Consider the following 26,639-nt stretch of genomic DNA (forward strand, 5'->3'; position numbering starts at 1 on the left):
CTTGAGAACAGAGAGCTTAACCTGATTAAGGATTTTTGAAAAGGATTGTTCATGGTTTAGTTTTTCTTGTCCAGAGGTGACGTTTTATATAGTACTGTTATTTCACTGAAGTTTGCAGTTTTTGCTTCCAGGTGATTTTGACTTCCTGATATTCTAGAAGTAGAACATGTAAAATATACACATTTCAGAACACAATTTAACAGACAATTAAAATTTAAAGGGTTAGAAAAGCAGTGAGGGGAATGAGGCCATGAAATTAAACATCCAGAAAATATTTTTCTAACTGTTGCTTTGAGAAGAACTCTGTGGACATAAGATATGTTTACATCTTGAATTAAATGTCATTCTACTATTTAGAAATTTGTTTTAAAGAAATGTTTATAAAACATTTGGAAAATATCTTTTTTAGAGTTTATATTTTTAAAAAAATAAAGTTTCAAAGGTCTTTAAAGATGTTTAATATTCTTAGAATTTCATTTTAACGTCCAAATGAACCCAGCAAGAATTTGGACGTAAACTTCTCTGATACAGAATTTGTTATAATTAGTAAGGGAAGGTTAATATATTTTTGATTCTTCCCCCCTAACTTAATTGACTTTTCTTTAAAGTTGGTCATTGGAGCATCCTGTAGGCTACATTTAACATTACACTCATATAATTGATTACTTTTATCCTCTTCCCAATTCTTCTTTTCCTACCACTTAATTCTATGAACTGTTTTAAATCAAGCAAAACTCTTTCACTGCTTGTGCATATTCATTTGTTCAACAAGTAATTGAGTTTCTACACTGGGTCAGTTTTCATGGTGGGCACTGAGGATAGAAACAAGATCACCTGCACCCTTGGTTTCATAGAATGTATATTCTCTATCAGGGAAAATAGATACTCGCACAGGTAGTTGTAGTAAATCACAGGGTGTGATGGAGTGCACATCAAATCTAGATTAGGGTCACAGAGGACCCCTTAACAGAGGAGACATTTACTAAGCTGAGACCTCAGAGTTAGGGCACTTCAGCATGTATGAAGGCCTAGAACACTGATGTGCACTAGTTACATTGGCAGAGTTATAAATAAAACATTTATAATAAGTGATTATAAGTCAGAATTGTCTTAATAATATTGAATAGCAGCAGACCTTCGTGTTTGTTTCTACAGTCTTTTGTGCCCCTTACTTTGAACCTTCTTCTGTCGCCTATTTCATTGTGTCCTTCCTCAGTTATTTCTGCATTTCTTTGCATCTTTGATCTTTTTCTTTTTATTGTTTCTCCCTTTTTGGTATATAAATATGGTCAGCTTTCTACAAAATAGCTCCTGACCCTGTTACTCTTTATACTTCCTCCTCTATTTTCTGTTAGACATAACCATATTTAAAAAGTTTTGTAGCCTTGTCCTCCCCATAAAAGACTAATTGCTATAGGAACTTTCCTCTTAACAAACTAGCAAACAGTGCGAAACAACTGATATTTAGATATTGGAGAAAATCCAGTGCAGAACAGTGAAGTCCTTTTACCTTCCGAACTTGTAGTTTTTGTTCCTTAAAATGTACTGATAAGTTAGTTAAAGATGAGGGAAGCCATTTATGATGTATTTTTTATTTTTTGGTGCTTAAGGATTGAACCTATGGCCTTGAGCATGTTAGGCAAGATACTACCAATGAGCCACATCACAACCCTAAAGAAGCCAGTGTTTGGATAGATAAGTACTTTTTCATCAGGAATTAAGCCTTAAATAAATGAACTTGGTAGAAGATTTAATGGAGCCAGATGCAGTGGTACATACCTATAATCCCAGCTACTTGGGGGGTTGAGGCAGGAGGATCACAAGTTCAAGGCCAGCCTGGGCAATTTAGTGAGAACCCTGCCTCAAATTTGAAAATAAAAAAGGTATGGGGATATTGCTCAGTGTTAGAGCTCCCCTGGATTCAATCCCCAGTACTGAAACAAAGATTTAATGCTTGTGTGTAGGAGGAGGTTAAATAAGGGTTCTTTTTTTTTGGTTTGTTTGTTTGTTATTTTCTGACACTGGAATTAAACCTGGGACCTCACACATGCTGGGGAAGCACTCCACTGCTGAACTACACCCCCAAGTTCCCAACCACCCTCCTTTTAAAAATTTTGAGACAGTTTATTTAGTTGCCCAGACTGACCTCAAACTCAAAATCCTCCTGCCTCAACCTCCTGAGTAGCTGTGATTACAGGCATGTGCCACCTTACCTGGCTAGAATTTAATCTTAGATTTATAACAAAGCATTTAGTTTATACAAACATTTCTCATTTACTAATGGTAGTTTGCATTAGAGCTTTTCAAAGAATTTTCTAAGAATATATCTTTGACCTTTTAATATATTTTTGAAAGCATTTTAAGGGACTTAATACATTCTTAAAGTATCTACATAATTCTGGGTGCCCAGAGTCTTGTGATTCACACATTTGGTAAAGCAGCATATAGGAGAAGGAAATGGAAATAACTAATGGGACATAGGTCTCAGCAATGGTGCTATCTGTCAGATTAGCAGTGAATCCCGGTGGTACCTTTTGATACTGTTTGGCAAGATCAATAGCAGTCTTTTGGTTTATTAGTATATCTTACTACTCTCTGAAATATCAGTTGGCTTTTGGTGATTTTTGGCCTAATAAAATTCAGAGGTATAATATTTTTTTAAAAATCCATTTGTAATTTAAGGCAATTACTTTAAATATTAATCCTTTAGATATTTGATATTTCTGTGTTTAAATTGAATATAAATAGTTCTTTGACCCATGGTTTACCCAGCCAGTTTCACTTTATATGTATCTTATCAACTTGAAACACTTCTTCATTTTCTTTCTTTTTTTTTTTTTTGTAGGCACATGAAGCAACATTGGAAGCTAGAGCCAGTCCAGAGATGAATGACCGAATTCAGCTGTTGGAGAGAGAGATTGTCAGGTACAAAGATGAATCTAGCAAGGCCCAGGCAGAAGTAGACCGCCTTTTGGAAATCTTGAAGGAAGTAGAAAATGAGAAGAATGACAAAGATAAGAAGATAGCTGAATTAGAAAGGTAAGGAGAGAGAAATTGAATGGGACTCACTGGGTTAGAAAAAGTAAAGTATGTATTTTTGAGAGCATACTTGTTTCAGTATTGTATGCCTCTGAGTTTAGGGTCTTGAATGCTTGTTAATACTTTATTATCTACTTATTATTCTAAATCAGTACAAATTCTTTGCTGCAGTCTCTAAAAGGCAACATAGAAAAGGAGTAAATTGAGAAACTGTTGACCTTAAACAAAAGAGAAAGTATTCATTAATTGAAAAATTAAAGTTTTCAACTGACTGATTAAGATAGAGTACAAATAACTACTTGCTTTTTATTACTTATTGTTCTAGCAAATGGTCCTCCTGTATAAGGAGTTAATATTGTATCATTGGTTTAGACCCTTTTGGCTGATCAGATGCTCTTTGGGGTTGTGAATTTTTGACTAGGTTGTGGAGAAGCAAATTCTTACATCAGTCAATGAAGCATGACATTTTAGGATAATTTTGGAAACACAGATGTGATTTTTATGGGGCCTGAATTTGAATTCTTCAAAATGGGCTATTTGAACAGATCCTGCCAGATATTTCTCTTAGAATTTTGTCTTTTTTAAATTACTTTATACTGAAGACCAAGTATATTCCTGTTAATCTCTTCTTTCATACCATGTATTTAACATGAACTCACAAGTGCATTGAGACAGCTCTTCCAGTAGCAATTGATTACCTGTATTCTTCTAAACAGCCAGAAAGACTGACAGTGACAAAATGAAGTCACTAAGCTATGTGGCTTCTTGAGGGCTGGTTCTTAAGAATAATTTATTTTTATGTTCTTCAGGGCTGGGAAGTTTTAGATTACTTTCATAATTTATTTACTGAGTTTTAAATTTGGGGGGTGGTTATTGGTAGGCTTGTTGTTTTCCTCTGAAGTTATTATTTCCTCCTGTTCTACCCATATAATTTTGATTTTCAAGAAATTAAAGCAATAAACTCCAACCCTCATGGTTTTACACTGTATGAAAATGTGAATAATATGGGCTTTTGACCTGCTGGCTCGTTTTCTCTTATTTTGATATTAACTCTATTCATTTTCTCTAGTTCTGGATAAGACAAATGGATATAATTCTTTAAATCAAAAATTTAAAACTAAGAACTCTTGATTGTAGACTGTATGCATTTTTATTTATTTGTTTTTCTAAAAATATCAATTTCATTTAGTTATTTATTTATTTTTAAATGTGGTGCTGAGGGTCATCAAACCCGATACCTCACTCTTGCTAGGCAAGCACTCTACCACTGAGCTACAGCTCAAGCCCCTGTGCATTTTTATTCACATTAATCTTTGCACTGTGTTCCTTCTCCAGCATGTGAGCATGCCCCAGGTATATACACAGACACACACTCTTATATATTTACATGAATACATATCTGAATCTATACCTCTTTTTGCTTTTTTTAATGAGCCTGAAATCAGCAGCAGTACAGTATAAACATTAAAATATGATTCTTTTGACTGATTACTGACATCTCATTAAATGTATTTCAGAAGTTGCTTGAGAATATTTCATTTTTAAATGTGATTTTTTATATTGGAAATCTGCATTTGAAGCTGAGTGAGGTGGTCCATTGCTCATAAACCTAGCTACTTAGGAGGCTGACACAGGATTCAAATTCAAGGCCAACATTGGCAACTTGGTGAGACCCTGTCTCAAAAAGAAAAAAGACTGGGGATGTAGTCTAGGGTAGAGGAGTGCCTAATATTCATGAGTGCTGAAGTTCAATCTTCAGTACCACATTAAGAAAAGGAAAAGAGGGGCCGGGGCTATAGCTCAGTGGTAGAGTACTTACCTGGCATGGGTGAGACACTGGATTTGAACCTCAGCACCACATAAAAAGTAAATAAATAAAGTTATTTAAAAAATGTATATTTTTTAAAAAAGAAAAGAAAAAAATCTACATTTTGAAAATATTGCTTGCTATTCCATGAAGCTTGCTTGAAGAACATTATTGCATTTTGGGACTTATACTGATTTTGGGAGATGGACATAATGTGAGGGAGAATAAGAAACAGAACTAAGTCTATATCTTGTGTCCAAAGTACACTAAATAGCTGCTTTTAATAGTGACTTTGTTTTTCACTTTGTAAGAAAGAGTTATAATGACCTATGTAACTTTTAGTGTATTGGAAAAAGCATAGTTCTAGCCTCTTTGCTCATGCACCTGTAATTTTGTTTGAGGATTTGAGACAAAGATTTTTGTCTATCAGAAAATAAAATAAAACTGCACACCAAAAACAAACAAACAAAAAAAAAACAAACAAATGCAACATTTTCTCCAACTCAGTTTTTGCTATCAGCTTTGTAGTTTGTTACTCAGAAATAGATTGAGGTATTGAATAAACAGTAACACATACAGAATTTGTGAAAGAGATCTACTATGGCATTCCCCACCCCCCTCGCAAACCAAATTACTTATTTATTTATTTATTATGTGGTTTTGAAGATCTAACCCAGGGCCTCACATGTGCTAAGTGAGTGCTTTATCACTGAGCCACAATCCCAGCCCCTCTATTATGGCATTTTATGAAGAGGAAACCAGGAGCCAAAGAAATTACTACTGAAATTAAACAGTGGTTGAGCTGGAGCTAATAGAATGGAGTTTTAAATTGCAGCTCAATTTTCTTTCTATTTCAACAAGATTAATTATGTTCTTTTTGGACTTACTGGCAACTGTAAAACACTTCCTACCTTGATGGGATTTATTTTTTGCTCATTGTTGAACCAATGTCTTAAGCAAAAGTGGCTATAGATAGGATTATGACTTACTTAAAAAGTAAGGTATATTTTAATTTTACTTAGCTTTTGAAGGCCATTTTTTAAAGATGTGTTGACTTTTTAAAAATATTTTTATTAGTTATTGATGGACCTTTATTTATTTATTTGCTTATATGTGATGCTGAGAATTGAACCCAGTGCCTCACACATGCTAAGCAAGTGCTCTACCACTGAGCCACAACCCCAGCTCCTTGAAGGCCATTTTTTATAAACTAAACTGTGCTTATTTGAGGAGTTATTCAGTGCATTTTATGTTAAAGACAGCTGAGATTATGTTACATATTTGTTCCTAGATTTAGTATTGAGGTGCATGTGTGTGGCTGCTGTGTTTCTTACTAACCATTTGCTTCTTGTGTTGCCATTCCATTGTTTCCTGTGTGTATGTATGGGTGTCTGTTTCCCTCTGTTTTATCATTTTGAGTTTCTTCACCTTTCTTTTGATTTGTCTTACCATGGTCCTGTACCATTGGGGGTTTTTGTGTCTTTTTGTTTATATGTGTGTGTTCCCTCTACCCATTGGCCATGCTGTTTCTCAGAAAGCCAGTCTCCCGCATATTGTACCCTCCACACCAGGTTTCTGTCCCTGCACCACCTGGGGGGTTTGTTTGGGACTTCCTGGGAAAGTGAGTGATATGTAAGGCTACAGTCTTATACTAGAGTAAATTGCTGCTGCTGCTCTTGCTACTGCTGGGGCTTGCTGGGGATTTTGCTTGATCAGAATTAAAGAACAGCCAGTTACACTGTATTTCTTAGTTAACCTGCTTTTGGATAAAATCAGTCTGTGTCTTTTCGGGTAAGGTTCTGTACTGCTAGTTGAAATCATTTTAGTCTTTGTTTCCAGCTATCTTTTATGTGGTTGTGCTTACACTGGCTTGCCCTTTGAGTGGCTCCTTAACTGATAAAATTATTTCACCACATTTTAATTCAGCATATAGAATTCATTTCTAAAGGACATTGAGCAATCTTTTAAGTGCAAATATTAAAACAAACTATATTATAATTATTAATAGATTAATTATTGATAGATTTTCATTAAACCAAAGAAAATTCTTAGTATTCTATGCATTTCATAGTACTTCTTATGTAAGAATTTCCAGTATGAAAAGATTTAGGTTATATCATGAAGTATTTCCACTTGTATTCTTTGTGGACTAGAGAAATAAATGAATGGTCCTTTCTAATGTTGACTCCTAAAGAAAAGAGTAGTTCTTGTAACAAAATGATTTAGTGTTGTAGCACTCGCTTGTTTTAACATTATACCAGTCTCTTGACCTGTTGTAATTAAAAAATAAAATTGGACAAGTCCACCTATACAACTGCAAATACAAAATATTTTCTTCAGGTAAATGTGACTACTTCTAAATTCACATTCCTTACTGTGGTGTGAATCAGATCGAATTTAAGAGAAAAAGTACACGTAGGGCATGTATACACAGAGAAATATACACATATATTAAGAAATTTGTTATAAGGAATTATTTTGCATAGTTGTGGTGGCTGATTAGGCAAGTCTGAAATCCTGTGGCAGGCTGACAGGAAGGGAAGATCCTGAGCAGGAGGGAACTTGTGTCAGCACAAGCCAAAGCTGTTGTACGTGGGTAGAATTTATTTTCGCTTCTAGGGAAATCTTAACCTGTTTCCAAGACCTTCTGAAGGATTCAGTTGTGCCCACTCAGATTATCTGGGATAATTTCCCCTACTTAAACTGATTAGAGGCTTTAAGTACATCAGCAAAATACTTTCACAACACATCTATCTAGATGGGTGTTTGATCAACTCACTGGGCACTGTAGCCTAGCTGAGTTAATACTTAAAGAAAGCCATCATCCAGTGGCTTTGGATAGTTTGCATAGAAAAAAATCAAAACAGAGTTTGAAATGTCCCTATATAAATGGATAGAATTAGATTATCCTCAGGAATGCCAAATGTAATTGAGAATTTGTCTTCTAAAATAAGCATGAATAGGCTTTTCTCTTATATAATGTTTATGATTTTTAGAGACAAGAGTAATGATAGAATTCTGTTAGTATTTTTTCAATCTTCTGAAAGAATTGTTTGTTGTCTGCTCTTTCACTCTTGTTATCCCTTTTTGCTAAATACTCATGTGATGGCAGTACACTGGGGACATTGTTTCCTGTGCCATATATTGTGTTCTGTTTTACATTTTTGCTTTATTGCCTTTTTATAATCCCAAATGACTAATGAACACTCAGAGTTTAGTGTTTTACAGCAGAAATTCTCAGTTTTACTCTGACATTCAATGTGATTAGAGTCAACATACTATTAAGAAACTTTTGTATTTAGAGAATGGCAGCCATCTTTTGAGTTTCATATAATTTGGTTGGCAAGAATTGCCTTTGTTAATTGAATTTAGGAATTTTCAGTGATATAGAGAATAATAAGAGTTATTGTGTGATGTGAAGAGTTAAAGGAAAATGTAAATTTACTGTTCTTTATTTGAGGAACTATAAAAGGATGTTAGTGCATGTATATTTTTATTTTGAGGTGTGTTCAGATTTAGCATAGAGGTTATTTGTGGGGCAGTCAGCAAAGGCCCATCTGATAAGGTAATGTTTGAGAAGACACTTGAATGAGGGGCTCTGTCCTCCAGAAGTCCTTAGAAGCCCTTAAAAAAAATTCCAACAACTTTATATACCTATTGTTACCTTATTTCAGCTTTGACAAATGTATACTCCTGTATATATTTGTCAAATGTATACTACAATCAAAATACAGAACATTTCCTTCACCCCCAGAAATGTCTCTTTGCAGCACATCTCCTCCCATTCCCAATCGTAGATATGATTATCATTTTCTAAATTAATTTTTAATTTTCTTTAGTTGTAGATGGACAGAGTACCTTTAATTAATTAATTAATTAATTTTATGTGGTGCTGAGGATCACACCCAGTGCTTCACATATGTGAGGCAAGTGCTCTACCATTTAGCCACAACTCCAGCCCTCTAAATTAATTTTATACACAGTCCCCTCCTTTGCCTTTGCTTTCAGTTTTCTGCTTTTCTTTCTTTATTTCATCTGGAGCACAGAAAAGAATAGAGTATACCAATAAAATATTGTTACTCTTCTATCTCATCACTAATTATCCAAATCTGAAGTTTGTGAATTGCATCCCCAACTCCAGAAATGAATCCTGATTCATTTAAGCCAATCAGGATAATTTCTGGTGGCTTTTTGTTCATGGAGCACATAATGCATAAGTAATTTGAGAAAGAAAGACTAGAGACTTTAAGGAATAATTTTCTTATGAGGAAGACTTGCAAGAAGAAAGGTAACCTCTTTCTCCAGGACACTCTTGTATCTGGATGGGATGTCCAGAACTATTGCAACTGTCTTGTAAGCTGTCTAAAGTGAAGTCAGCATCCAGAGAGTAATAGTTAAGAAAACCATAGAGAGATAGAGCTTAGAACCTGAAGGCACTATTCCTGAAACTACTGCTTTTAAGACTTCTCATCATGTGAGGTATGTTTTCTTACTGTTTAAGCCAGTTTTAAGACGGATTTTGTTATTTGCAACCAAATGCACTCAAACTAATACAACTAATTGCATACTGATTTTCTTCCTACCTTTTTCCTATAGAAGAAGCATTCATTTTGAAAAGAATTTAATTTTTTTTCTTATTAGTCATCACACGAATGTGCTAGAAGCAGCAATGGGGCCTCTTTGTTTCCCTAATACTTTCTGAATGTTAAAAAAACAAACAAACAAAAAACCCAAATCTAATGACTTAATAACTTGACCAAATCAGAAGTGATTCCCTCACTGCCCATTTTGATTCTTAAATAAAGTCATAATTTGAGGGTACCAGTTAAATTAGTAATAAATTACTCTGTTAGACTGTTATTTTTGAATATGTCTGTACAGGTTTCGATCTTATTTTTCCTGTATTTTGGTTGTTTTTGTTTTCTTTTGTCCCTATCTTTCCTGGATTTATCTCCTACTCAGATATCTGGAACTGCTTTTGGAAGAGGCACAAACAGAAGATTCTTGCCCCCAACCAGATGACCACTTTAAAAGGGAATATAATTTTGTCTTTTTGAAATAAATTTGTGTTGTGGTAGAAGTGGTGTATTGCACTTTGAAATATGGCATTACTCTTCTTTTGGACTCAGTGAGCAATTCTTTTCTTTTAGAAGTAACATTGACAAGCAAACTGCCATATATTTTAAGTGGAGATTTCTTGTAGGACCTCTTGAAAGCTCATGTGCTTGACTTGTTATGTGTCCGGTAGATCTTATCTTTCTACAAGAAATTTCTTTTAAAAAATTAATATAATTTGTTTTGGAATTTTAGCAACCTCTTTATATATCATGATTTTTGTTTGTTTTAGGAAAACTTATTTCATGGATTTTTGTTATACAGACAAGAAATCTGAGGCCCAGACAGGATAAATGATTGCTTCTATATCATAAGTAGTAGCAGAGTTGTACCTAAGAATTCTAGGGTCTGTTTCTTCTTTTTCTCCTTTGGAACCACTTGTGTTCTGTTTTCATTAATGGCCCCATTTCCTAGAATGGGGTCGTATAGACAACCAAATGATCCAGAAGCTGTTTATTTGTGGACCTTGATGAGGCCAAAGGCTCATGTCCTCTTCTAGGACAGGTGCTTGGGAACTGGCCTGTGAGTGGCTTTGCTGCTAGGTCATACTTTATCTGCTGTGTGACTCCTAGCTCTTCTTTTAGTTTGAACTCTGTTAAATTGATGCTTCCGGCTCCAGGAATCTAAGACTAAGCAATGTAGCACCTGTTGTTATTTCTTTTATAGATGATGCCAGTGGAGGCATTCTTCCACAGCTTGTCCAACAGCTAGAAATTTCATCGACGAAGTCTCAACTCCTTCAGGTCTGGTTGAACTCTCCTGAGAAATAATACTTAACAGACAACTAGGGCTGGCCATCCCAATTAACTCATACCCTAGGACATAGGAGAGTCATAGAGAAGGGACTTGTTGAACTTTGGAATCATAGGTCTTTGGTGTTTTTTTTTTTTTTTTTTTTAATTTCAAGACAAATATTAAATGACAGTGGCTTGGGAGGTTGTTTAGGTAGAAGTTTAAAAAGTAATTTTGAAACCTGGACTGCTCATTTCAGGTCCTTAAGCCCTAGTGTAGGTAGAGATATAGGTTGGAGAGGGAAAGCTAGGATCTTATGCTGCCATGATGGCTATTCTGAGGAAGAGCTAGATGTCAGTTTTGTCATTCATAGATATGTATATAGTTGTTAGACCAGCCTTCTGGGTAGTTTGGTAGTGCTTTTGTTATTTTGTTTTGCTTTTGAAAAAAAGGAAAAAGAAGTTTTATTGATTTGCTATCAAAGGAGAAACACAAGGAACTCCTGTCCCAGAGGCTGTGATTCTTCCCATCAAAGGGAGCCAGGAGACTTTTAAAGAGGTGATTCAAAGGCTACATTCTGCGTATTCAATCCACCATTGTAATTCACTTGTTAATTTGGAGGATAGTTATTTCTGAAGTCTTCTAGTGCCATCTGAATTACCTTCTGAGTAGTTATGATAGAGGGACCTTTTCCTGTTTTGAGAAGGTTAATTTTCCCTTCTTTGCTAATTAACCATCTTTTCCATGCCTTATGTAGATCTGTTGGTTCTAGGCTTTTACATCCTGGTTAAACTTGAATTTTGTGGACTAGGAAGAAAACTTAATCAGTACTTACAATATTGTTTTCAGGGGAACTGCATTCTGAGTCATTCTGAGTTTGTTTTAAAATGCTATATGATCTATCTAGTTGGGCTTAGTTACTTGATTTTTTTTTAAGTAAGGGTGGTCCCAGTTTGCTCAAACTTAGATCCATGGTAGTTAGCCCCTGAATTAACTGTCTAAACTGCTAAAACATTAACTTATAGCACCTCTCAATACCAATGAGAAGTGTCTGTACTTCTGTAGATGAAGAATCAAAGTACTGAAATGAGCTTGAACAAAAAGAACAGGGACTTTTCCCTATCATGCCAGCAGTGATTTTATCTGGGAATGTTACTTGCATATGTGTATGTTTAAGAGAAAGAACTTTACTGGCAACTTTTGGAGAAATTAATTAGGTAAGATAGTTGGTAGGTTTCAACTGAATGCCTCAAGGTGATGGCCCTTTGAGTTTCTTATGTTCTTTTAAAGATTTTACGAGTACTATTTGAACTTTTATGTAATGAAAATGGAGATGCTTCTATTTGTCATTAATCCTTCAAAATGAAGCTAATTGATAGGATGGTGTTTCCAGTTCTTAGTTTGATAATCTTGCAGGAATGAACTGTTTTCTTACAAAGGAAGTCAAAATTAGTAGGTATTTTTTTTCTTATTTATCTTTTTTACTCTTTTCTCTTTGATTAGAATTTTCTTTCCTGTTATTTGTTTGTGGCAGTTTAACTCCTTTTGAAACAGTTATCCTTTTCAAAGTTTATCCCTTTCAGTAGTAATCTCCTTTTCCTTTTGTGGGTGTAGGAGGATACCGGGGTCAGGGTACTTGACCACTGAGCCACATCCAACTCAGGGTTATCTGAGTTGCTTAGCACCTCACTTTTGCTGAGGCTGACTTTGAAACTCATGATCTTCCTGCTTCAGCTTCCTGAGCTTCTGGGATTACAGGTGTGCGCCACCTCTCCCAGCTTCCTTTTCCTTTATTTTTGCTTCGGATAGTATTTATTACATTCTGTCCTGCACATTATTGAGGAACTATTAAATATATATGTTAAAAAATGAAGGTAGTCCTCTTTTTTAATCCACCATTGAGTCATCTCACAGTTCTTCCCTATGTCTTGCCAGCACCCATACTATTAAGATCTTTAGAAAGTAAAAAGATGACGATTCAAATAGTCTCTTAAAACCTTGGTAGTTAGATTGAAAATATTATTTGTATATTTGTTTCTTTTGTGTGATCATAATATGTTAACATATTATATATATATATATATATATATATATATATATATATATATATATATCACACACATATATTTACATGGTATGTTTGTTTACACACAATTTTCCTTCTGTAAAAGTACCTAAAGTATTCCTATATAATTTAGCCTAGTTCAGTGGATTTATTTTTAAATCTATAGGTTAAACAAAAGAATAGCTAACTTTCTCTTCCCTCTTTTTGTCATGAGACACCAATCCTAACTTTATTATTTTTTAATTTATTTTTTTTAGTTATAGGTGAACACAATGTCTTTATTTTACTTTATGTGGTGCTGAGGATTGAACCCAGTGCCTCGTGCATGCCAGGCAAGCGCTCTGCCTCTGAGCCACAACCCCAGCCCCCTAACTTTATTTTTGCATTTTAATATTGCTGATATGTACATGTAATGGCATGGCCTAATTTAATTGGTATAATTTTTTTTCTTAGTGATATATCTTACATCTTTGCTCAGTTGGCACACGCTAGGAGAGTAGACAAAATTGTTGAATGCACAAGGGGAAAAAGTAGTATTTCTAAATTAACATTATTTTATCATATATTTCATTTCAAATGTGTCACCAAAGTAATGTATTTTTTAATACTATTATTATTATAATTAGATATTTTGACTATTTTATCTACAGTCTAAGTTTATACAGGTTAACCTAAAAATTATTTTTGGTTCTTCTCATTGGGAACATGTTTCAGATTATTTTACACTGGCAATACACTGTATTCAGGCATTTATGATATAATATAACCTAGAAATGTAACCCTACGTGTTTAATCTTCATATTTGTAAATGTTTTTCCCTAAAGAAGTCCTGAATGGATACCCAGTATAATATCCTCATTATCTGCCATATATAAATTGATCTGCTTATAGCTTTGGTATAAATTGCTGTATAATTCATGAGGAAGATGATTCCTTAAAGAAAAAGTTTCCTGCTGGTCAAGGTGGCACATGCTTGTAATCCCAATGACTTGGGAGGCTGAGGCAGGAGGATTGAAAGTTCAAAACGAGCCTCATCAACTTAACGAGGCCCTGTCTAAAAATAAAAAGGCCTGGGGATGTTGCTCAGTGGTTAAGCACCCTTGGATTCAGTGCCTGGTACCCCCCACCACCCCCCAAAATTACCATTTCAACTATTTTTAGTGTTCAGTGACATAGGTAAATTCACATGGTTTTGTAACCATCACAGCCATCCAAATTCAGAGTTTTTTCATATTTCCACACAAAAACTCTATTAGACATTAATTTCCCATGTTCCCTTCTCCTTTCCCCTGGCAACCACCATTTTTCTCTCGTTTCCATGAGTTTGTCTATAGATAACTCATGTAAGTAGAATTATTCACTATTCCTCCTTTTATGTCTGGTTTATTTCACTTAATGCAATGACTTAGGTTCATCCATGTTTCATTCCCGGTTTAAAAAAGAAAGAAAAAGTCTCCTTACTTTTAAATTTTTGATTATGTATCTTTGATCCTCATGTCAAAGAACAGGTTCTTAATGTTGCTGGCATAGAATGGAAACAACTGGGGTTGCTGGTGGTTGAGAGGAATAATAATACAATGTGTGTTCTGCTTGAAAGAAAATGATGTGTTTAAAAAAACGAAAATCCTCAAAAGGCATAAAAAGTTGCTGAAGTATTACAGCTGAACATGACTGGTTCTTTATCTGATCTCGCTTGCTTCAGCATGCTTTCTGGGGAAGTTGCTAGTTTCTTCTTCCTCTTTGATCAATTTCACTGATTTCATTTAATAGGAGAAAAAAATTACACAGCTTTGTATATTCATTTCTATTAGGTCATCTTCCCAATGTTCCTTGTGGGCACAGCACCTTATAATTTGTTACTATGCCTTTATAGAGATTTGTGTTTATTGGCTTCCTTAATTTTGTACTTTAAAGTGTGAACATTAGAATCACAAACATTTATTTCATGTGCAGATTTTTTTCCTCCTAAATGAATTCCCCAAGAGCTATAGTTTGATACTGAGATGAAATATGATTCACAAACAATAAAATAGGTTAAATTATGATTAAAGTTGCTTGCTGTTGTCAGGAATAAACTCAAAATAATCTTCCCCCATGGATTTTACATGTCTTACATAAACCCTTACCATCTGTAGGAACTTTTAGTTAATATCAGTATTTATCTAAAATTATTCTTTCTGTATCATTACCAACAAAAAGAGAGCCTTAGAGAAATGATCTACTTAGTGATTGGTCTCTTTTTGCCTTTGAACCTTGTTTGTATTTGACACTGATAAATATGTTAAAGATTCTTGGGTTTGTATATATTCCTGAAGAAGTATCACAGAGCATATAAAAGTACTTTCCGGTGAGACATCAGCATACCCACATTCTTATCCTCTGCCTGCCAGTTACCTGCAGTGTGACTGTGAGCAAGTCATTTGTTTTTGTTTTTCATCTCTTCATTTTATATAGTGGGTATAATAAATCTTACCCTCCTTTTAAAATTCTCATAGTGACTTTTAAAAACTTTAGTTTTAGTTAGGAAATGAATTAGACTTTTTAAATGAGATACCAGATTTTTAAAAACATTAAAGTGAAAATTGAAATGGTGCTTGCATTCAATAAATAAACCTTTTGCTTTTGATTCTTCAAGTAAAAAATTTGGATTATGAAGACAATCCAGATGGCACTGGCCATTAGAAGTCTTAAATATTTGAAGGTTAATACTGATTTCAGTGAAATTGATTAATTCTTCAAAAGGAAAACTGCCTGTTGTTATGAAATGCAATAATGAACTGTAGGGGATTCATGCTATGTAGGAATAATAAGCATGACAACTTTGCAACTCTTACTGCTGAGCAATGTGTCAGAAATGAATTGGTGTTACAGAGTCTTTCTTGTTCATTGTTGCCTTTAGATTGCACCATTTGAAGATTTTATTAGGAATGAGAAATACTGATTGTTATCAGGGAAAAAAATTTTTGCAACATTTGAGAAAATTATTTCAAAATCTCTCATGTAAATGGGAGTTCTGTATTCTGTAGAATAACTGAAGCTGTCATTGTCTTTCTGCCTCTCCTTTTGGATAAATTGGATCCTCTTAATGGAAAGGGGAGCAAAAAGAGTACTCAGTTATAAGGTAGGAGTATATAAAACTGAGCTGACTAAAGTTGTAAAATCACTTAATGACAGTTCTAGCTACTTAAATGAGAAGAGGGTAGCTAACTTTCTCTTATGTTGCTTAGTAGTTAAGAAATTGATTTTTTTTTCCTGTCCCAGGAAATGATAAATTTTAGACAAAAATTTCTTCCTTTAGAAAGGTTGATTAAAGTATGATGGTGTAATCTAATAAGAAAATGTACTTCTTGAGAGTGAAAATCTGAAGTTACTAATTTTTAGTGCCTATGCAGAATCTGTGTGTCCTGTTCTTTATTCCTGTGCTTTATGTTTTGTCTATGTCCATGATTAATATTTCTGAATATTGTCCTTATTAATTCTTTCTAACTTTCTCTTTCACATTTCATCCTGGATTTGCTGTTTCCTTCAGTCTCACCTCAAGGTCAGTATGTTTGTACAAAAGCAAAGATGATGTAATTGAACCTTGTTTACTAACATTAGCTTCAATTCTAATAGGTCACTAAAATGATAGAACTTATTCTAGGAAATAGATGTCCAGAAATCTGGTTGTGAGTGTATAAAATGTCTGAGTATAATGTATAATGTTTACTAAAAGTGAATACAAATTTTTATATTTTGAAAGAATGAGAATCTGGGCATGGTGGCAGTACCTATAGTCCCAGTGACTGGGGAGGCTGAGGCAAGAGGATTGCAAGTTCATGGCTAACCTCAACAAGACCTTGTCTCAAATAAAAAAAATTAAAAGGACTAGGGATGTAGCTTACTGATAAAGTGCCCCTAGCTGGGTTCAACCCTAGTACCAAAAAGGGGGCGGGGGTGGAGTTGAGATAGTGAAAGTAGAATCAGACAACCAGAGTTGGAGAGAATTATAGCTGTAAAGAGCCACCAGAGGAATGGGGCGGGGGGGGGGGGGGGAGTACAGTAAGGATGACAGAAAGAAATTTGACACAGTCTATGGATTTATGTAAGAATCTTTGAAGTTTTTTTTTACCAAGAGAAATCTTTGCACACACATACAACCTTTCCACTTTAGTTTTTGGTTTTGTTTCGTGATTCTGCTAAATGATAGAACTATTAAAAAAAAAAAAAACCAGCATATATATGTGTTCAAGGCATTATGGTAGAAGCTTTACATTATTTGTTTCACTTCATCTTCTCAGCAGTGTTATAGGAATTATTTCTATTTTAAGCTGAAAAACATAAGTACAAAGCTAATTTAATAACTTACCCATTTTTACTAGTGAGCAAACAGTAGAAGAAGCTGCCTAAAATAGTCAAAAACCTGAATTTTTAAAGTCATTTTTCATGTGAGCCACAGCAGTGTGAATTATAACATGAGAATTTATGATAGTTCAGAAAATGAATTTGTTTTGATTTGCATTTTTCTAATTGATAAAGATGTAGAACTTTTAAAAATATATGTGTTGATTGATTGTATATCATCTCTGAGAGGTGTCTACTCAGTTCCTTAACCCATTTATTGATTGGGCTATTTGGTTTTTTGTTGTTTAGTTTTCTGAATTCTCTATATACCCTAGAGGTTAGCTCTGTCTGATGTGTGAGTGGTAAAAATTTGCTCCCAAGATGAAGGCTCTCCACTCACCTCACTGATTGTTTCTTTTGCTGAGAAGCTTTTTAGTTCAATCCATCCCATTTATGGATTATTGATTTTAATTTTTCCACTATAGGAGTCTAATGAGTGAAGCTGGGGCCTAATCCGACATGATGGAGATCTCTGCCTACTTTTTCTTCTAGTAGATGCAGTCTCTAGTTTAATTTTGATCCACTTTGCATTGAGTTTTCTGCATGGTTAGAGAGGGTGGGGGAGCATGGAGGATTAGATGAACTCAAGATTGGGCAGAGGAGTGGGAGGGGAAGAGAGTGAGCCTAGGGGTAAAAAAGATGGTGGAATGAGATGGATATCATTACCCTAAATACATGTATGAAGACATGAATGGTGTGGATATGCTTTGTATACAACCAGAGATATGAAAAAATGTGCTCTCTCTATATGTGTGATATGAACTGTAATGGATAAAAAATTAGAATAAAAATAAAACCTGAAAAGTAAAAAAAAGAAATGAATTTGTTAATACCATATGCATTTTACTAGCAATTCTCTACTAATAATCATTAAATTGTGTGCGTGTGTGTGTCTGTGTACATGCATCCACACGTTTGTTGTTTGTTTCTCAAAGCACCCCTTGGATTCCCATGACTAGCATATGGATTATGTAGGGGCAGAGGGGCAGATTATTATTCTACTGAGGAACTAAGAATGGGGAATGAGATTTCTCCAGGGTCAGCCAAGGATGATACGTAGATTTGAAGCCAGCTCTTCTTATTTCAACATTGAAACTCTATACTATAAGCACTCTAACCTATGAAGTAGCCCCAAATTGTTTGGATTTTCTTAGATATCTCATCTGCAGTTTTCTTATCAGTAAAATTGGGATAATTGTCTAACATGTAGTCAATACAAATAGGACTTAGAGTAGCATATGTCACAGGGTAAGCAGTCAACAAATGGAGCTATTAGGATAGTTCCAGCCTTTTTAATGGAATGCTATTTGATCCATCATGTTATAGCATGATGTCATGTATGTCAGGTTCTTTAAAATACTGTACTGTTCTTATTGGTTCATACTGACTTCCAGCACAAAGGGACACGATTTGAGAGCTGCATCATTAGGTAATTTCATCACCATGCAAACTTCATAGGATATATTTATTTACACAAACTAAGATAGCTATAATGACGTTTGCATTACAATCCCATGTGACCTCTGAAGTGTATGCTGTCCATTGTTGACCAAAACATCATTATGTGGCACACAAGTGTGTATGAATAAAAAATGACAAAAGAAGATACATTTCATCTGCAATGATATTTTAGGATTCCACTTACATTTTGAGGTGCAAAAATTTATATTATAAGTTGGAAGATGAAGCTGAGGCTCTATTGGGAAAATTTCTTTCCCATTTCTGTTCACCGAAATGTCTTCTCAGTGTTTAGTTGAGAACATAACTGTTATTTCTGAAGAAGTCACTTATTTTTGACTCATTTGAAAATAAGAAGTGTAAGGCCAGGGTTGTGGCTCAGTGGTAGAGTGCTTGCCTAGCACTTGGGAGGCACTGGGTTGATCCTCAGCATCACATAAAAATAAATAAACAAAAAAAGGTATTGTGTCCATCTACACAATTTAAAAAAATAAGCAGTGTATGTGAAGTGTAAATCAGAGGTGCAAAAAAAAAAAAAAAAGAAACCTCTTGTCATTAATTATCCAAACCTAATTCATAAAGGGTCCTTCAGTCAGATTTATACTGTCCTCTTCTCTCTTACCTGATAACCACTTTATAAAATAAATAGAGTTTTAAGTGATCAACTGCTCAAAATTTGTATCTTTATTCACCTTTCTTGTATTTTGATGGGAATACGGTTCCAGGCTAAGTCTTCCTAATTTTTTTTTCCATTCATTTCTTCTTATCAGTTTTTAAAACTTGCCTTTTACATTAAATTCTCCTTGTTTCCTTATTTCCATTCTCTTTCTTTCCACTGATGACTGAACATAAAGTTGTGTCCTACTTTTTTACATCCTTGGTTTTTTCCCCTTCAATTCACTGTACTATCTTACTTTTACTTTTCCATTTTTTTATTTACTTGAACAATGTTTGAAAGAATCAAGATTCTATTCTTGCTGTCTTCACTTTCACACTTCTTATTTATTTCCCAAACCAATCTAATTTAGATTCTTATCTCACTGCTATACTAAAATTACTAATATGATGTCAAATTCACTAATCTTGTCTTGGGCCTCTTTGATGATTCTGGAGTTTTTTATATTATTGGTTGGCCCCCTTACTTCCTGTAAACTTCTTGTGTAGTTTATGTGACTTTTTTTCTGTTATCTCTCCTTGGTCACACTTTTCAGTTTGTTTTGGTTTTTCTTCTTTTACATGTTTCTTAACTCTTAGTGTCTTGTATGTTCTTTTTAAAAAGTTCCTTTTTCATCTATATTAGTAGTCTGCCCTTTTACTTAGATTTATTTTGTTTTGTGTAAATTTTTATGGAATCTACATTTTTAATAAGCTTTATTCATTATAGAAGAAATCTTACAGCGTTTTCAGTAAAAATAGCAAGCACATATATATAGCACTTAAAAATGACTTTCCCATTTTCTACTCTAAACATTTTCTCCACATATCATAGTTATCTAAGTAATTCTAATTATGGTGAAATCAGAAAACAATTGTGCTTCAGTAGAAAAATATTATGGAATCTTTCGCCTTGGTTTGGAGAACTTTTGTCTCTAACTTAAGCTATGAACTGACTAATTTTCAGTGGAAAGTTTTATCATTTGTCTTATTGTCTTAAAGTTTTATTATTTGTCTCATATTTTGTCTTATTGTTTGACTGACTTGATCTCCCACATTCTAAATGAAACTTATGAAAAACTCCAGAAGAATTTGTTCATGGAAGCCTTTGGTGTTCACAATTCTCTTGAGCTACAAATTATGTGAATTATAATAATGTTAGATTCATTTTAATAACTTTTACCATGCAGTAAATATATCAAACTGTACTTATTTCCAGATAAGTTTATTTTCCAAGGAAAACCACAATAAAATAGGTTTAGTTTTTCCACCAGCACAGATCACCTTAACCGTGGTAAGTTTAAAGCCTCTCTTTGTTCCAGAATAGAATTTGGTGCAGTATTTTTTTTCTATGTAGAATCATTTTGCCATTTTAATTATGACTTTCCCAAGTCTAGTTTAGAACATCGATAGAATATAATTTAATTTATTGATGTTTTTGAGATAGAATTGAATGTTTGGGTGACTTCATTAGGTCACCTTTGGCAAGATACTTAATCTTCAGTGTTTATTTTAACAACCTTTTTTTTTGTTGTTGTTGTTAACTTTGCTATAACACTTGTAGTTTTTCTATTATACATTTCCATTTTGGATAGATTTATTTTGTTCTCCTCTTCCTCAGTTATCTTCCTTTGCCCTCCTTTGGCTACCTTTTTCATTCAGTACAAAGACTCTTTATTTAGAGTGATGCTGACTCAATGTGACAGTAGCACTAGGGAATAAATAACTTTTCATGCCTTTTGCTTTCTTAAACAACTCTGCAAAAATATATGTCCTCATGCCTGCAATATTAGCTACTCAGAGGCTGAGGCAAGAGAATAATCTGAGATCAGCTTGGTCAGCATAGTCTAAAAATAAAAGTGTGTTTCCTTTTTAAATTTTTTTTTTCAAATTACAGTATTTCCTAGTGTTTTTGTAATAGTCCACACAAGAAAGTGTAGCTGCATTTTATGTTAGCTAATGGCTACTGAGATAACAGTGTACTATTTTGAATGATTTTTTGGGTGTAAAAAAGGTGTGAAAACAGAAAAGACTTGGGCTGATCTACCTGTCATCTACCAAAAAGTATTTCAAAATTAGATTTTTTATACAGTTGTCAGATTTAGCAAATAAAAATATGGAGTGTCCAGTTAAAATTGAATTTTAGATAAATAGTGAATAATCTTTTGTATGTTATATAAATATTGGAATTTGCTTATAATAAAATATTATTTGTTTATCTGAAATATGAATTTGAGTAATCGGCATTATATTGGACAGACTATTTTCAAGCACCCTTCATCTGCTTGAAGTGTGGAGGTGGGGAGTTATATTAATTGTGTTATTTGGTATACATAGAACTCAAAGATGCAGAATGTGGGGTCTTGGAGTGGAAATTTGCATGCAGCTCTGCCTCTTAACTTAGCAGTTGTCAAAAATAGGTATTTAGGGGCTGGGGATGTGGCTCAAGCGGTAGCGCGCTTGCCCTGCATGCGCGAGGTGCTGGGTTTGATCCTCAGCACCACATAAAAATAAAGATGTTGTGTCCACCAAAAACTAACAAATAAATATTTTTAAAAAATAGGTATTTACTTGTTATCTTTTGTTTTTTTTTAATAGTAGTACTATTTTGTGGGAGAAATTCATTAACTGAGTAAAATCATAATACTAATTAGCAATTAGACTTTTAAAATCAATCTCAATGAGTTTATTTTTAAGGAGGCTATTGATATGCATTGTTCCATATGATTATCAGTATATATGCAATTCACACAATTTTAAAAATTTATGATTTCATGTAACATGTTTTTATAAGTGTTAGGTCCTTAGGCCAGAGTAACTCCAGACCTAACAATAAGCATGTTTTTCTTTTTGTCCTAGTTCTTAGGTGAGAAGTGCTGGTCCCTCACCATTTTATAGCCTGTTGTATGAGAAGTTTTCTTTATTTTTATCTATCTATCTATCTATCTATCTATCTATATGAGTTATCTGTTCCCAGATCAATATTTATTTATTTATCTATCTATTTATTTATGTCATCTAGTTTACAGATCAACATTTCCAGGCGATATTGCATTTTAGATATGTGATAATGTGATTATTTGGTAAGATACTTCAGAGCAATACCTTTCAAACTTTGGTATTTTGCAAATTGAATGGGAGTTTGTCCATATTTAGTTATTTGATGGATATGATGGAAGCCTAAGTTTCTGCATTTCTAAAACTTTCCAGTGCTAATGCAGCTGAGCTGTTGAATTTGCTTTGACTTGAAAGGCTTTAGCAAGTAAACAGTTTTTAAATAGATGTGTCCTCTTATTTAATAAAATTTACAAACATTGAACATTATCCCTTGATTTCCCTGTGCTAAATTACAAATGAACTTGTTATAAAAATCTACTTTTCCTTGGTTTGAGGATACCAAGGTGACCTTTTGCCCCTGTTAAAGACCCTGCAAGGTTTCTTATTGGCACGGATACAAGAATCAAGTTAAAATTCCAGGATGTTAGAGCAAAAGCACTGTTTTCATTGGCACCTGTTGCTTTGTTACTTAAATGTATGAAAACATTTTGAGTAGTGTCATAGAGTGACAAGATGTTGAGGATGAGGAATGGGGAGAGGAGAGTTAAACTTCAGAACATTTTGACAAGGCTGTCCTTTCACACAAACTGTCCAAAAGCTTCTAGATTTCTGATATCATGTAATTGGCTTGAAGTTCCCAGAATTTGAGATTGTAATTCGGGAGAAACAGATGAGGAAATCAAGGATCTTCACTGACAGCTAACAGATCTGTGAGGTGATTTGGTTTATTTGCATGTACTTTGGTATTGTTCCCTTTAATTTTGGGGGGGCGGGGGGCTTTTCTGGGGATTGAACCCAGGGCCTTGTGTATGTTATGCGTGCATTCTACCGCTGAGCTATAACCCAACCCCTATTATTATTTTTTCAACACATCTATATAGTGTTTACCACTTTGTATTTTCTTTATCAGTGAAGTTATCTTTATTTTAACCATCTAACTGTTGTGTGGGTTGTCAGATTTGAGCATGATAACAAAGATGCATAAAGTAGTTTCTTTCTTTCTGCAAGGGTTTCTAGGTACGTGGGGGATGGGATTCAGGAATTTGACCGCTGTCATAAGCAGGATGAAATGTATCTGTTTAATTTGTATTTACTTAGTTTTCCTTACAGTGATATTGATATGTTTGTTTTTGCTTTTTTGGGAACATTTGCTACCAAGAACCACAAAAGAAAATTTTATGATGCTATAGATATCTGTTTTATCTAAATATCAGTTATTATGAGTTCCTAAATGAAAAATCATTTAATTATGTTGAACCTAAGTATTTTGAAAGTGATAGTGAAAAATTATTCTCTTCAAAAGTGGTTTTTCAGATTGAGATGTTTAAAGGAAAGTTCTTTTTAGATGACTTTCCAAGAGCACTACAAGGAAGGAATAATGAACAGTCTGGAGAAGTGATCAGAATAATGTTGCTCATATATAATAAAAACTTTTTATAGAATATTTTGTGAGAGGAAAATTCACTTTTTTTCTTGCTTTAATTAAATATAAACCATACTAGCTTGCTTATTTCATTATTAGTTCGTTTATTAATGCATCTTTAGGATACATCTGTTCTTTCTTGCTTTATTATAAAAGCTGTCTAATTCCCCTTATTCTCCCCTCCAGTTGTTTCCCCTTCAGTTTATTTTCCAAATTTTGGAAAAATCTTAACTCCGTCATTTCCCTACTTCAGCCCTATATGCTTTGAGTGAACTACACATTCCTGTTTAGCATGAAGTTATTTGGCTTTTGCTTTCCTTCAATGTTTTTCCCCCTCCCCTCTGCTTCTCCAAAGTTAAACTATAGTCATATTGAACCATAAAGGTTTCCCCAACCTAATACATTCTCCTTTGCTTCAGGCCCTTGTTCATATTTTTCTCTCTGCCCAGAACTACATTTCCTGTAAGATGGGCTAATCCCTTAGGAAAATTTAGATACCACTTTTTTGGATGCTTTTCCTGAGTATCACTACCACCCTGGTCTCCAGGTTAGGTTAGGTCCCTTTCTTGTTTACTCTTTTTTTAAATGAAAAAACAAGCCTCAATATTTTATTATGTGATTCAACAGATTGTTTACTCTTAAAGCACTTATATCTTACATTTGCTTGGATGTTTAGGAGGTATTGGAGATCAGGAATTATTTTATTTATGGAATTATATCTTCAATGTTTGATTCATGATTATAGTACTTACCCAAATATTTGTCTGCTTAATAAGAAATAAATGTGTAAAAAAAAAAAAAAACTCAGCAGGCTCCCAGAGTTTAGATGACTGCAGATCCCCATACATCTCAGAGCCCAGTTTCTTAAGTATATTTGTAGTCAGTAATGCTGTTTCTACCCTTTGATTAGTCCTCTTTACCTTATTTACCTGTAGCTTAGCATTTGGCCTATTTCTCTGACTTTAAGGGTTTTTTTTCTAGATGTAAAATTAGTCCCTGATTCTTCTTGCCTAAAAACTTTGTCTTCTGTTTTGGCTATTCACATAAAGTGTGAAAAAAAAAATCAGTGCCTTACATTTATTTAATAACTAATAGCTTAGTGTGCATTTTTTTACATTTATCACCTAATGTAAAAGAAGAGATAAATTCCGTGGAAGTACTAAAGGTTCATTCTGTCATATTCATCATTTCAAACTGAGAGAAAGTTGTGGGGGGAGATATATATAAAATTTTTGGTTGTTGATGAACCTTGATTTTATTTATTTATTTGCAGTGCCGAGAATTGAACCCAGTGCCTCACACATGCTAGGCGAGCGCTCTACCATTGAGCCACAACTTCAGCCTGAAAGTGGTAGCTTTTTAAAGTACATAGAAATGACACTTAACCTTAGAATTGAAGCAGGCTCTCAAAAGAGTTCAGTTGAAAAAAAAGAATCAATAACCTATGCTAAGCATTTTTCATGCATTATCTTATTTAGTACTCATAACTCTATGTAAGAGTCCCCACGGCATAAATTAAAAAGATTTTTTTTAAATTCAAAAAACTCATTGAAGCTTAAGGAGGCTAAGATCACATAGCTAATGGCAAGCCAGTATTTAATTTAGAACTCTTCAACCCTTAAAATTTTGCTTTTATATCATTGTGTTCTTAGGCAGTTCTTGCAACCCTGGGGGTATCTTGAATATATTCTAAGATTTAAAAGTATTCCATGCATGATTTGATTTTGTATTTTCAATTTGATGATAATAAAAACAAATTATATATATATTATGGATCATCTGGATGAATATTTTAATGCTAAGTAACAGTATTTTCACCCTTTTTTTTTCAAATATTACTATTAAAATTGTTATGGGCCAGTAAGAAAAGGACAGCAGTAGACCTGATGACATAATATGTTCAAATGATATTATGATATACAAAATGAACTTGTTTTTAACAATTTAACAACAAAAAAATTGTTAAACTTTCAATCTCATGTTTTTAGTTTCCTTTGTATTTGTAAGTTCTAGATTTAATATTTGTATATTTTTAAGAATTATAATTTATCAACAGGATTTAGAAAAAACTTGCCTTTATAATTATTTTATTTTATAGTATAATCCAATCTATGTGGTTTGTTACAGTATAAACCATTCACCTCATGAGGATTAAGCATATAATTCTGTTTAGGGGAGTGCTCAAAAGCTTTGCCAAGATACTGCTATATAAGCTTTATATTAAAGAATGGGTGTTTGGGGGGCTGTGGTTGTGGCTCAGTGAAAGAGTGCTTGCCTAGCATGTGGGAGGCACTAGGTTTGGTTTTCAGCACCACATAAAAATAAATAAATAAAAGTATTGTGTCCATCTACAATTTTAAAAAAAGAAAGAGTGAGTGCATGTATGCTCAGCAAAGAAAGGATAAGGACATTAAGGCGTCTAAAAACATCAAAACCAAAAATTTCAAAACTGGACACTTACTATGTGAGGGAATAGTAAAATATACAAGATTATTAAGGAACTTTTGTTGTAATTAAGGGAATTTGAATATTGCTATTTAGCAGTATGAATCAAAACAAAAACAAAAAGCAGGGAATATAAAATGAATTTATAAAATTTAATTGCGTGCATACTGAATTTTAGTAAATTATGTTTTGTATATAGTCAGAACCCCTTTGAAGCAGAAAGTAAATGTTTTTTATAGTGAAAATAAATTGCCCTGTAAATATCAGATGTATATTCTCTCTCTCCATCTCTCCTTCCCACCCTCTCTCTCTAAGCCTATTCTTTATTAATTAAATCACAAATTTATATCTTTATTTTCCCCACCAACTGACTAGGACACTTTAATGATTAATTAGCCCACTTGATTTAATTATTCTCACTTTATGGAGAAAACTGCTTAGGTGTTTTTCTGATCACCAGC

At 33.7% G+C, this 26,639-nt stretch overlaps 1 protein-coding gene across 8 annotated transcripts in view; it reads left to right on the plus strand.

Annotated features, from left to right (window-relative positions):
* Positions 1 to 26,639, plus strand: part of Erc1 (ELKS/RAB6-interacting/CAST family member 1) — a 532,578-nt gene that overhangs the window by 219,383 nt on the left and 286,556 nt on the right. For all 8 annotated transcript variants that reach the window (XM_076854010.1, XM_076854009.1, XM_076854013.1 and 5 more), the window contains one exon: positions 2,846 to 3,039. In XM_076854010.1, the coding sequence (XP_076710125.1) occupies positions 2,846 to 3,039 (194 nt within the window). The remainder of the gene's footprint in view (positions 1 to 2,845; positions 3,040 to 26,639) is intronic.

The sequence above is a fragment of the Callospermophilus lateralis genome, chromosome 4, assembly GCF_048772815.1.
Source record: "Callospermophilus lateralis isolate mCalLat2 chromosome 4, mCalLat2.hap1, whole genome shotgun sequence".
Lineage (NCBI taxonomy): Eukaryota > Metazoa > Chordata > Mammalia > Rodentia > Sciuridae > Callospermophilus > Callospermophilus lateralis.